This window comes from Penaeus monodon, chromosome 8, assembly GCF_015228065.2.
Source record: "Penaeus monodon isolate SGIC_2016 chromosome 8, NSTDA_Pmon_1, whole genome shotgun sequence".
NCBI lineage: Eukaryota > Metazoa > Arthropoda > Malacostraca > Decapoda > Penaeidae > Penaeus > Penaeus monodon.
This window is the reverse complement of record NC_051393.1, coordinates 35,493,151-35,505,650: the sequence shown is the minus strand read 5'-3', so window position 1 is coordinate 35,505,650 and position 12,500 is coordinate 35,493,151. Positions and strand designations below refer to the sequence as shown.

The 12,500-nt window shown below is 36.0% G+C and overlaps 1 protein-coding gene across 1 annotated transcript in view; it reads left to right on the top strand.

The window, feature by feature from the left end:
• LOC119575948 (ras-GEF domain-containing family member 1B-like) overlaps positions 1–12,500 on the top strand; it is a gene marked incomplete at its 3' end in the record, with an annotated part of 35,986 nt that overhangs the window by 1,644 nt on the left and 21,842 nt on the right. The window contains 1 exon segment of the mRNA XM_037923481.1: positions 12,191–12,423. Coding sequence (XP_037779409.1) covers positions 12,376–12,423 — 48 coding nt within the window.

The following is a 12,500-nucleotide window of genomic DNA, read 5'->3' as shown; positions in this document are numbered from 1 at the left end:
ACACACACACACAACACACACACACACACCCACACACAACAACACCACCCCAAAACCACACACCACACACACACACACACACCCCACAAAAACCCCACCAATAACCACCACACCACACCGTTATGAGATTAATAATATATTATATAAAATTTATTTATATATATAATATTATATATATATTATATAGCACAACGTGTTTTAATATGTATATATATTTTAATATATATTTTAATAATATAAAATTTTTTTTATAAACAACCCCATCTGTCAGCCTAAACTCCCCACTGCCGTACTGGGTTTGACTTTGCAAATCCGCAAGCCATTTCCCGGGGGCGCTAAGACACGTAAAATCCCCTAAATTTGGTAGTCAACCTAGATACGGTAGTGGTGAGTCATCGTTGATATGGTTTAAAAAAAAAAAGGGGGCCCCAAAAAACCTGGGGGGCCATTATTTAAACCTTTAAAACCTTTAAAAGGAAAAATCGTAAAAACCAAACCAAAAAACCCCCCCACCAACCCCGCCCGGGGCCCCCTTCGGGCCCCCACCCCCCCCCCGGGGCCCCCGGGGGAAAAAAATGGGGCCCCCAACCCCCCGAACACAAATAAAAACCTTTTGGCTACCCGGGCCCCAAAAAAAAAAAAAAAAAAAATTTTTATTTTTGTTGTTTGGGTTTGGGCGCGTAATTATTTTTCAACACCCCAACCCCCCACACAACACACACACACACACACACACACATTAAACCATTAATTATGTGCTGAGTGAGTTGCTATTTTTTATGCAGTTTTGCATATTTGGATACTCAAGCCTAGATGCGGTATTTGGGTGAGTCTATCGTAATGGGGGATTCAAAACCCGCCAAAATGTTTCAAAACTATTCTCCCCAGGGTAGGGATCTTGGTCACCCAAAAAAGCTTGTGAGGGAAGTTTACTCATACTAAAGATAGCTTCCTTTTTTAGGAGGCCCCGCTTTTTTATGCACCTGCACATTTTAAAATTTTTGGGATCCACGGCTTACACCCAAAAATCATTCCGCTATAAAAAATAAATTTTCACATAAATCCGGTATGCCATTTTGAGCAGCATTGGACTTCTCCACCTCCTTCCCCACTAAACTCATTTGCGTTTTTTCTTGCTACTTGTACATCGACAGCCCGCAAACTTTTTTGATGTTGTCGCTCGTCTTGTCTTCGGTTTGCCTTTTCCCTTTGTTTCCTTCCCCATCCCTGTCAGCAAGTCTTTCTCTTTTTTTTACTTCTCATCACTGAAAAAAAACTTAGTTTCCTTTGTTAAAGATGCCCAAACACCGGGTCTTTAAAATTTATTTTTGCACTTCATTTTTTGACTTCTTCTCTGTCCCAATGTTAGAGCGTGGGCTCAAGACTGTCACACGGTTATCTGAGTTCGGGTTCGAGTCACCGGGGGCCGGGCGCGTTGTTTCCCTTGGGCAAGAACTTCACCTCGATTGCCTACCTACCCAAATGGGGGCCCAAAGCCAGCCCCTCTGCCGGTAATAGAGTGGTGACCAAAAAAAAAAAAAAAAAAAAAAAAAAAAAAACACCAGGGGAAAGGCAGGAAAACCACCACTCAAAAATTGCCAGAAAATCATGGAACCCATGATCCCCAAAAGGCCCCGGGGGTGGCGGTTAAGCATCGGCTCAAGACTGTCACGAGGGAAATCTGAGTTCGGGGTTCGAGTCCCGGGCCGGCGCGTTGTTCCTTAGGAAAGAACTTCCCTCGTTGCCCTACCACTGGGGGGCCAACCCACCCAATCCGTGTTTTCCCCCAACCCCGGGATAAATAGAGAAAAATGATTACTAAAAAAAGGTAACACCGGCACTCTCCGGGGAAAGGGAACTGGGCCCTACCACTACTCACTCCAAACTCACAACTGAAAACTAAAATTAATATCATGCTGTGACCCGGCGCTAAACATGAACCTACGTTAAAAAAAAAAGAAGTTTCTCTGAAACACCACACTTCAAAACCTTTTGCCTTTTTCTTGTCTATCTTCTTCAGCAAACCCGGAACCTCAACCATATGACGCAAGGGAAAACTAATGATTTCAAAACCCTCATTTTTGTCCGAAAGGTAATTTTTTGGTTTTTCCAATGTTATTGGAGAAAACTGTGGCTTTTTGGAAATTGGCAATTCTTTTTATCCCCGGGGTAAATCATCATATGTATTAGAAAAAACAGCTCCAAGAAATAAAACTCTTTCACTTTTTCTAAAAACCCTCCATTGATTGTAATTGCTCATCACGTTTACTGTCTTCAAATCTTCAGATCTTGTTTTTTTGCATTAAGAAACAAACCACCTTTTCGCTTTCTTCCTAACTTTATCTGCGTTTTTTGTATTTTAAATGTCTGCGGGAAATTAAACTATGTCTCGGCATATTTTAAATTTGATATTTTGTACCCTGTAACATCTCATTCCCTTCAAATGTTTCTAAAGCTTTCTCTCAAATTGCTTCAGATTTATTTTAAAAAAGGTGTGGAGACAGAATGCAACCCTTGTCGCCCCCTTGTTACTTTAAACCCATTCTGTTAACCCTTGGGGTTTCTTACAGTTGCTTGTTGGGGCCCAATTTGGATGATGTTTTTGGGAAAACCTATATTGTTCATGTTATTCCAGAGGATATCTTGTTCTCTGTTTTTTCTCTAGATCATTTTTGATTCTGTTTCTGGTACCTTTTTCCGGGGCAAAAACCTCTTTTTTCGTCTGCAATTTCTTCTCTTAATTTAAATTTCATTTTTTCCAAAAATTTTCAAAAAAATTTTGCTGTTTTGACTTTTAACAATTGTCCTTTTATTGTTGCTTGGGGAGTGCACCCCCTTTTTTAGGTATGGGAGAAAAGACTGATTTTTAAACCCAGTTTTCTGGCTTTCTTTCTTCCTTTTTTCGCACAATTTGTAAAAAAGTATTTAACACTTTCGCCAGATTCTTGATTGTTTCTGCTGCTATTTCATCTATTTCCGGCTTTTTGTTATTCTTTAATTTTTTTTGGGCTTTTTCTTCGTCTAGTCTTTGTCCCATATTGTTGTTTTGATCTTATTTTTTTTGTTAGTTGGGAAAAATATTGATTCCCTATCTTTGACTTCTTTTCCTCCATAAAATAGCCCATTTTCTTTTTTTGATAGGTCTATTGTGGGTTTTAATTTTCGTTAATTTTTCATACCCCTTTGGGTAAGTTCTTTATTGTCTTATTGATAAAACATTTTCATTCCGGGCAATTTTCATTTAAATTTTTTCTTTATCTCATCGCAAAAATCTTTGAATTTTTTATTTTGTTTTTTGAAAATTATTTTCAACTGGGTTATTTGATTTTGGCATTTCTTGTTTCAATTTCACTTAGGGTTTTCTTCATTCCAGGGGGAATTATCTTTTTTTTGGGGGGGCAAAGTTTTTTAAGCGCGCTCAGCAAAGTTCTTTTCCTTTTTCCCAAACTCTTTTTGGTGTTTTTTCATTTTCACTTGTTTGATATTTCAAATTTGTTTGATGAAAATTCTGTAATTGTTATCAAATTTTTAGTCGAGCTTAGGGGTGGTGTTGGTGCTTCATTTTTTTGAGTTTTATTTAAAAATCGATAGTTGAGCTGATGGTCACTTTTGCAGTCGGTACCAGGTCTTGTCTTGCTTTTTATACAACTTTTCCTTTCGGTTCACACAATGAGTCATTTTTGGTTGCCGTGTTTTTTTGTCTGGTAAAAAACCATGTCTTGGGTGGGTTGGAAAATGTTTAGCTAAACTAGTTATTTGTACACAGAATTCAATAAATTTTCCCCTTTTTCTTATTCTCCAAAGGCCGAATTTTCCACAGGGTCTTTTTTTTAGATTACGTTTGCCTACTTTGGCATTGAGGTCTTAAAAAAATTTTCCATTTCTTCATCACTTGCAAGTTGGTTGGTGCATACATTGTATAATACTAATGTTTTGAGGTTTTGCTTGTATTCTGTTTAAAAAGCATCATTTTTTGGGGCTGTACCCATTAGTGCTTTGCAGTTTTTTTTTTCGTGAGAATCATAGCACTCCGTCACTATAATTTCCTTCTTTTTTTTCCAAAAAAAAAAACTGTCTTGTTTTTTTTATTTTGAAATTCCTTTTTTTTCCACTGTAAAATGATGTTATATTATATAACATATACTACTATATTCTTATATATATACATTTATATATAATATATATAAATCTTTATATATATATAAAATAAAATAAAAGAATATAGGGTGGTTTTTCATGTCGAGCCCCGGGGTCACAGCAGATACTTAATCCTTTCCGATCTCTCCCCACTCGGCCACCGGGGCCCCGATGCCATTATAAGTATGCTTATATAACGAGGTGAACTCCTTGCTAAAGGTTTCATACTCTAGTTTGATTTCCCAAAATTTATAAAAAAATCATGCAAGTGCACACACCTCGCCGCACATATATATAATATATATAATAATATATTTTAAATTATATATTATATTATATATTATATATCATATACATAAAATATCTCATCAAAAGGGTATGCTCATTTTGGGCACCGTGGACCCTCCCCCACCCTTTTGCCACTCAACTCGTCTTGCGCTTTTTTCCATTTGTCCCTCGAAACACGCAATACTTGTGTTGTCGCTCAGTCTTGTCTTTGGTTGCCTCTCCTCTTTTTCCCCTCACCATCCCTGTCAAAAATTTTCTAAATCTTATCTTCTCATCTTTGACCATAAATTTTAAATTTCCTTTGTTAAAGAATCCAACACCCGGGTCTTTACTTTTTTTTCTCAGCACTTCATCATTTGTTTTCTTCTCTGTCCAGGAAATCTAACTCGTCTTAACACCACATTTCAAACATTGATCTTTTTTCTTGTCTACTTCAGCACCCCAAAACTCGAACCCCTATGATGCAATTGGAAAACAATGAGTTCATAACCTCCTTTGTCCGAAAGGAAAAGCTTCGGGTTTTCCGATGTTATTTAAGCAAATGTGGGGTTTTTTGGGAAAGGTAATTTTTCTTTTTATGTTCGGTGAATCTCATATGTTTAGTTAAAACGCTCGAAAATAAGTGACCCCCTTTCACTTTTTTACAAACCCTTCCATTTATTGTACATTTCATCTGTTCACTGCCGGGTTTTCTTTGAATCTTCATGATCTTAGTTTTTTTTGGGATTTTAAAAAACAAGCCACCTTTTCGCTTTCTTCTCTTACTTTATCTAGTAGCTGTTGTAGTTAATAACTGCTGGGAAACACATAAAAAATCCATCTTCAGTTTTGATATGCCTTTAGTTTAAAATTTTTGTGTAATGTTTCGTTTTCCCTTTGGGAAGTTCTTTAGTTTTTTCCCTTTTTGATAGAACAGTTTTCATTCTCTGGGAATGTTCATTTAGATATTTTTCCTTATCTTGTCGCCATAATCTTTGAATTTTTGTTTTTTTTTTTTTAAATTTCTTCTTCAAAGGATTTTGATACCCTTTATTTAGGATCTTTTTTTCATTTCCTTTGTGTTTTTTCAATTCCAGGGTGAATTTGTCTTTTTTTTTTTTGGCGATAGTTTTTTTTAAGCACGCTCGCAAAAGTTCTTTTCTTCTTTCCCACAACCTTTGTGTTTTTTCCATCTTCACATTTATTGATGCTTCAAAATTTTTTTGCACGTAAAATTTTGTATTGTTACAAGATTTTTGTATCGGGTTTTGAGGTGGGGTTGGCCTCCCTCTTTTTGAGTCTTATTTTAAAATCGATAGTTATATTGGTGGTCCGTTGCATCACACCAGGTCTTGTCTTGGCATTTTTTAAAGCAAATTTTTTCCTTTTTGGTTTCCCAATGTAGTCTTTGGTTGTGTGTTTTTTTTGCCTGGGAAACCACGTGTACAAATTCTTGGGTGGTGTTGGAACAATTTTTTGGGTTAACTAATTTTTGTATACAGAATTCAAAAAAATCTTTACCTCTTTTATTTATATCTCCAAGGCCGAATTTTCCACTGGTGCTTTTTTTAAACATTTTTTTCCCAATTGGTGTTGGGTCTCCATGATTACTTTTATTCTCTGTTTTGGATTGTTCTAAAGTTTTTTGGAGAGTGTTATAAAAATTTTTTTCCTTTCTTCATCATTGCAATGTTTTTGGGGATAGCATTTTATAATACTAATTTTTAGATTTTGCTTTTATTCTGATTTTAAAATGCATCATTTATTGGGCTGTACCCAATTATAAGGCCCCGGTGGCCGAATGGTTTAAAACGTCGCTCAAACTGTCACGACGGCAATCTGAGTTCAAGGGGTTTGATCACCCACCGCCCTTTTTCCCTTGGGCAAATTTCACCTTGATTTCCCACCTAGCCCCTGGGGGGCCAAACCCCCAAATCAAGTGCTGGTCCCAAGCCCCCAAAATGGAAATTTTACCTAAAAAGGGCCACCGGGACTCCGTGGAAGGAAATGGGGACCCACCACTCTTACTCCAAGAGCATCACAAATGAAAAATAAATTAAATTCATCTGTGCCCGGGCGGGTCGACATGAACCCACCCTTAAAAGAAGAAGCCCATTAGTGCATTTGCAGTTTTTTTCGCGAGAATCATAGCAACTCCGTGACTATAATTTCCTTCTTCTTTTCCAGAAAAAAGAAATGTCTTGTTTTCTTTAGTTTTGAAAATTCCATTACTTTTTCCAATTGGTCTCCGATTCCTATATTTTTAATGTTGTATCTATCATTTCGTTACAGACAGATGTAATTTAAAAATCTCTTTCATTTCCTTACGTTCCACGTTCCGATTTTTAAAGTGTTTCTTAAATTGGGCATGTTTTTTTTTATCTTCTTTTTCTTCAATCAATTTACATTGTCACCGGTTCCCACTGACTAACGCGCCCCCTTGATAACCCCGCGACGGGGGTTGGTATGAATTATCATTTCTGTATTTAAAACATTGGGGGTTTGAGGTTTGTCAGGAGAAAAAAAAAGTTTTGGGGAACCCCAGGGCCCTTTTCAACTCGCATTCCAACAACTAGGGAAACTTTTCTCCGCTTTAAAAATTACACTGTAAACCCGACATATTTGGGGAACCCGTAATCAGTAGAACCGAAAGGGTTTTTTCCCGATATCCACTGCCCTGCTGCCGACAGTTTCCCGCAACCCTGGCATAGGGAGCTAATAGGGTGCTTTCCCTTTTCAAGGGAACCCCGGGTGCAGTTTAAATTTTCTTACCCCGGACAAATATATATATATTAATTAAATATTATAATTTTATATATAAATATATATATTTACAAAATATAACACATATATATTATATAATATATATTTATATATTTTAGGCCGCGGGGGCCGGTGTTTTGAGCTCGGCGAAAACTGTCCACGGCAATCTATTTTGAGGGTTCAGTCACCGGCCCGGCGCGTTTTCCCCCTTGGGCCCAAGGGCTTCGCCTCGATTGCCTACCTACCCTGGGGGGCAGCCAGCCCAAGTCTTGCCCGGGCCCAAAACCGGTAAAGAGACTGACTCTAAAACACCGGGGGGAAAAGGGAAAAGGCAAAAACCCTCGGGGTCTGAAATCGAAGAAAATCTGGAAAACCTGATCGCCAAAAGTCCTTGTAGGGCAAAAAAAAAAAAAAAAAAAAAAAAAAAAAATTATAAAATAAAATTAAAAAAAAATTAAAAAATAATAAATATAAATTTAAAATATATAAAATTTATATTAATAAAAAAAATTAAAAAAATAGAATTTTTTTTTACTAGTTCTGGACCCCGGGTTACACAGAACAGACATTTTTTTTCCAAAAATTTTCTTTTCCCCATTTTCCTTTCCATGGGGGGAAAAAAGGCCCCTTTAACCTTTTTTAAAACCCCCCCCATTTAAAAAAACCCTTGACCACACTATTGTGGCTTCCCAAAATCTATAAATCGGTTAATTCCTTCCCAAGGGGAAAAGGCCCCGGTATCAACCCTCGAACCAAAACCTTTGGAAGTTTAGCCATGTCAACCCTGGCCACCCACACACGACATATAATACACAAATAATTACCCCTGGTTTGAGTTAATTCCCCTGTGGGGCAAAAAAATTAAGCTCCTGGTTTGAGCCCGATTCACCAAGAAAACACATTCCCTTGAAACTAAAGCGCAGGGATTGGGAATCCCGCACACCAGTGTTGCCCCGAACCCGTTTTAAGGAAAGGCACCAAAACAAAAACACTGCCAAAATCCAAAATAAATTGGAAGGCTACCTTTTCGAAAGATGCTGAAAAACAAAAAAAAAAAAAAAAAAAAAAAAAAAAAAAAAAAAAAAAAAAAAAAAATTTTATATTATTTTAATAAATATTATAATTTTTAAATAAGTTTTTGGTGTTTTGTTTTTTTGGTTGGTTTTTGGTGGTTTTGGGGGGGTTTTGGGGTGTGGGGGTGTGTGTTTGGGGGGGGGGTTTGTGTTTGTTTTTTTTGGGTTGAAAAGTGGCGGGGGTGGTTTTGTGTTGGGTTGGTTTTTTTAATAACCCTGCACAAAACCCTCCAATTTTTTAAGAGAGGATTTGGAGTTCATTTCCCCGGAGTTTTATGAAGATTTGAAAACACAAAACATGATATAATTTAAAAAAATAATTAAAAAATAATTTTAAAAATTTTAAATTAAAATTTAAAGTCCAACATACCAAAACAATTTAAGTGTAAAAAAAAAACTTATTTTATATGTTATTAATGTTTTTTGTATTTTTTTTTAAATTTTTAGAAAAAATTTATTAATTTTTTTTTTTTTTCCCTTTTTCTTTTTTTTTTTTTTTTTTTTTTTTTTCCCTAAAGCCCCTTTTTATTTTTTAAAAATTTTTTTCCTTTTTTTTGATATTTTTCCCCTTTGGGGGCCCTTAACCACCGGGGCGAAAAAAAAATTTTTTTTTAAATATATATTATTATAAAAAATTAATTAAATATTATTTTTTGGACCATTAACCTGCCCTAAATCTTCCCCTTTTGTTTTGAAAATATTTTTCATATAAAATTAAAAAAAAAATATTATGATATTAACTATTTTTAAAAATTCATTTAAATTTAATAAAAATTTTTTTTAAAATATTTGTTTTTTAAAATTTTTCAAAAAAAAAAAAAAAATTTTGGGGAATTTAACCAAAACCTTTTTTTCAGCAAAGGGGGGCCCCCCCCGAAAATTTTGGGGGGTTTGATAAAATCTAAACTTTAGTTTTTTTTTAAAGAAAAATTTTTTTTAAAATGAAAATTCCCCCGGGTTTAAAACTTAGAATAAAAATTTTTTAATTATTTTTTAAATTATATAAAATTTTTTTTAAAAAAAAAACCCCACGCGGTGCCCCAATTTTTGGAGGCATTCTTTTTTTCCTTTGTGCCCCCAAATTTGGGCTTTTTGTCCACGCTTTTTTCCCCACCCCTGTTTTTTTGGGCGATATTTCTTTTTTCTCAGGCGGGGGGGCCACAAAAGCGCAGGTATTTTTCGACTGCTGCCGCGGGGGAAATTGAAAACGGACGACGAGGGCGGGTCCTACACAAAACCACACCATCAAAAATTTTTAAAATATAATATATATAAAATTATATATATATAAAATTATATAAATAAAATATAAATATTTTAAATTTATATATTTTAATATATAAAAAATTTTTATATTTTATATATTAAAATACATACTTTAATATATAATATTATTATATATTTTATATTATATTAAAATTAAGGGGTTTTTTTTTTATATATATATATATTTTTCAATATTATATATTTTATAAAATTTATATATTTAATATAAAATTTAATTTTAAAATTATTTTATTTTAATATATAATTTTTAAATAAGAGAGAAAGGGAAAAGGGGAGAGAGAGGGAGAGAGAAGAGAGACGAAACATGTTTTTTTTAAAAAAAAAAAAAATTTAAAAAAACCCCCAAACGGGGGCCATTCGATCTTGTAACATTCAAACCTTTTATCAGAGCTTATAACACAATCCCCGGGGGAATCCGAAAAATTCCCATAATTACACGATCTGTGCCCTTTACTGGGAGACCCGTCGTTGTCGCTCGCCGAATGTCGAGGGTTTTTAAACAAACTGATATGGTCCAAATATCGGTGTTTGTTGGGGGTGGGTTCCGACTACTGTGAACAATTTCCCTTCCCCCGGGGAGTCGAAATGGTTGTGTCTCCATCGTTAAAAAGAAGGGTCGCCATGGCCGGGAAAATTTTCCCCACCACTCTGCGACTGGCCCTGTGCAATCCCCAAAAAACAATTATATATGTGTTGTGTGGGGTGGTGGGTTGTGTGTTGTGTGTTTGTGGGTTTGGTTTTGTTGTGTGTGGTTTGTGTGTGTGTGTGTGTGGGGGGTTTTTTTGGGGGTGTAAATTATATACCAAACAACACTACCTTAATTTTTATATATAAAATAAAGGACGAGAAAAAGGAAAACAATAGTCCAAACTATCCTGACGGGACCCCCCACACACCCCAAAACCCCACACACACCCCCACCCCACCCCACACACACCACACACACAACACAAAAAAAACACACACACCACAACACCACACAAAATTTACATTTCTTGGTTGCACAGGGCCAGTCGCGAGTGGCTGGGGGCATTTGCCAATGCCACGTATCCCGTCCTGATTTTTTTTTTTCAGTTCTGTCCTTCAATTTATTTGGGTTTCTTATTTAATGGATATATTTATTTTCTTTATTTTTCTATAAAATTATAATATATTATATATAATATATAAAAATAATATATTATATATAAAAAAGAGAAGAAAAAGGGAAAACCCATAAAACCTTCAATCCGTTTTCATTATTTCCCCTTAAATTCGTCTTTTGCGCAGATCCCAACGAGCGCAGTAAGCTCTTTTTAAAATGCCCTGAATTTTTTAGTTATCATACAATTATGTCTTGGAATGAATATTTATCCCGACACAGCCATAGAAAGTATGATCGGGATTAGGTCTCTGTAACTATAGATAAATTAAAAACCAATCATACACGGATTTTTTTTCTTTCTTTACATTCATTAAAAATATTTTCCTCGAAAACGCACGGTGTCTGAATTCTTTTCTTCAATTTTGCAATCATTTTAATTATGATTATATTATAATCACTGTCATTGTCACTGTCATCACTGTTATCACTGCCATTGTTGATATAATAGTCCTTAATTATCATTGTCATTGTTGCATTATCATTTATCATTATAATGGTCAACATCACCAGTATATGAATAATAACTTTAACAATAATGATATAGCATTTTAGGAAAGTGGAAGTAAATCAGTAAAATATTTGTTTTTACGACAGTTGAGTTATAACCAGGTATAAGTAATTCAAATATTAATTGCCATATTATTGTTTATACACGTCAAGAACTCCGTGTGTGAGACAGCTGTTTTATTTAAGCGCTACGGCACTTTGGTTTTCGTACGTGAGAGAGAGAGAGAGTGAGTGAGTGAGTGAGTGAGTGAGTGAGTGAGTGAGTGAGTGAGTGAGTGAGTGAGTGAGTGTGAGTGAGTGAGTGAGTGAGTGGAGTGAGAGAGTGAGTGAGAGAGTGAGAGTGAGTACTGTGTGGAATGAAGTGTACGATAGTTTACCCTAATTCGCCCTATGCCTGGCAGTGCATTTAACAGCCAATAAGCGTTTAAGATGAGTAATGATGTCGTTAGCCAATCGCGTTGGATTTTCGATTCTACAGAAGGCAATGATGTAGGCATGTGTATTAGTTTTATTTTTTGCATGAATATTAAGTAAGATTGTATCAGAAAATAAATACAGGGTATTACAGGTAACCGATAGATCACTTATTTGTAAGTTTAATATGAAGTACTAGTTGAGTTATTGGTCAAATAAAAACTCATACGCGCGTGGTCACACACACACACACACACACACACACACACACACAACACACACACACGCACACAAGCACACACGCACACACGCACACACGCACACAAGCACACACGCACACAACCCACACGCACACACGCACACACACACCACACACACACACACACACACACACACGTACACACGCACACACGCATAGACGTTACACACGCACGCACGCACGCAAACACGCACGCACGCACGCTCGCACACACGCACACACGCACGCACACACGCACACACGCACGCACGCCACACCACGTTACACCCAATAACTGACGAAGGAAAGATGTTGGAGAAATAAGAAAAAATAAAGCATATTCCTGTGTGACAAATGTAGAAAGTGGAACTCAATGGATGACGTAGTTAGAAACATGAACAGTCTACACGCTCTCGGCTCTGAGTAAGAGTGTGGAATATACTATGAGGTACGGAAGGTCCTGTGCAAGGCATCATGGGCGTGCCAACCACTTCCCAGCCACTACCCTGTAGTTTCAAAGACACCAGACGACGCTGGAAGAAAAAATGGCCATGTATTTCTACGCTGCAAAGCTACATGTGCCTTTCCTCAAGGTAATATTCTGCTGTTAATTATACTATAAATCTTGAAAGTATAGGTAATTAACATTAGATTTTCTACTCGACACAGG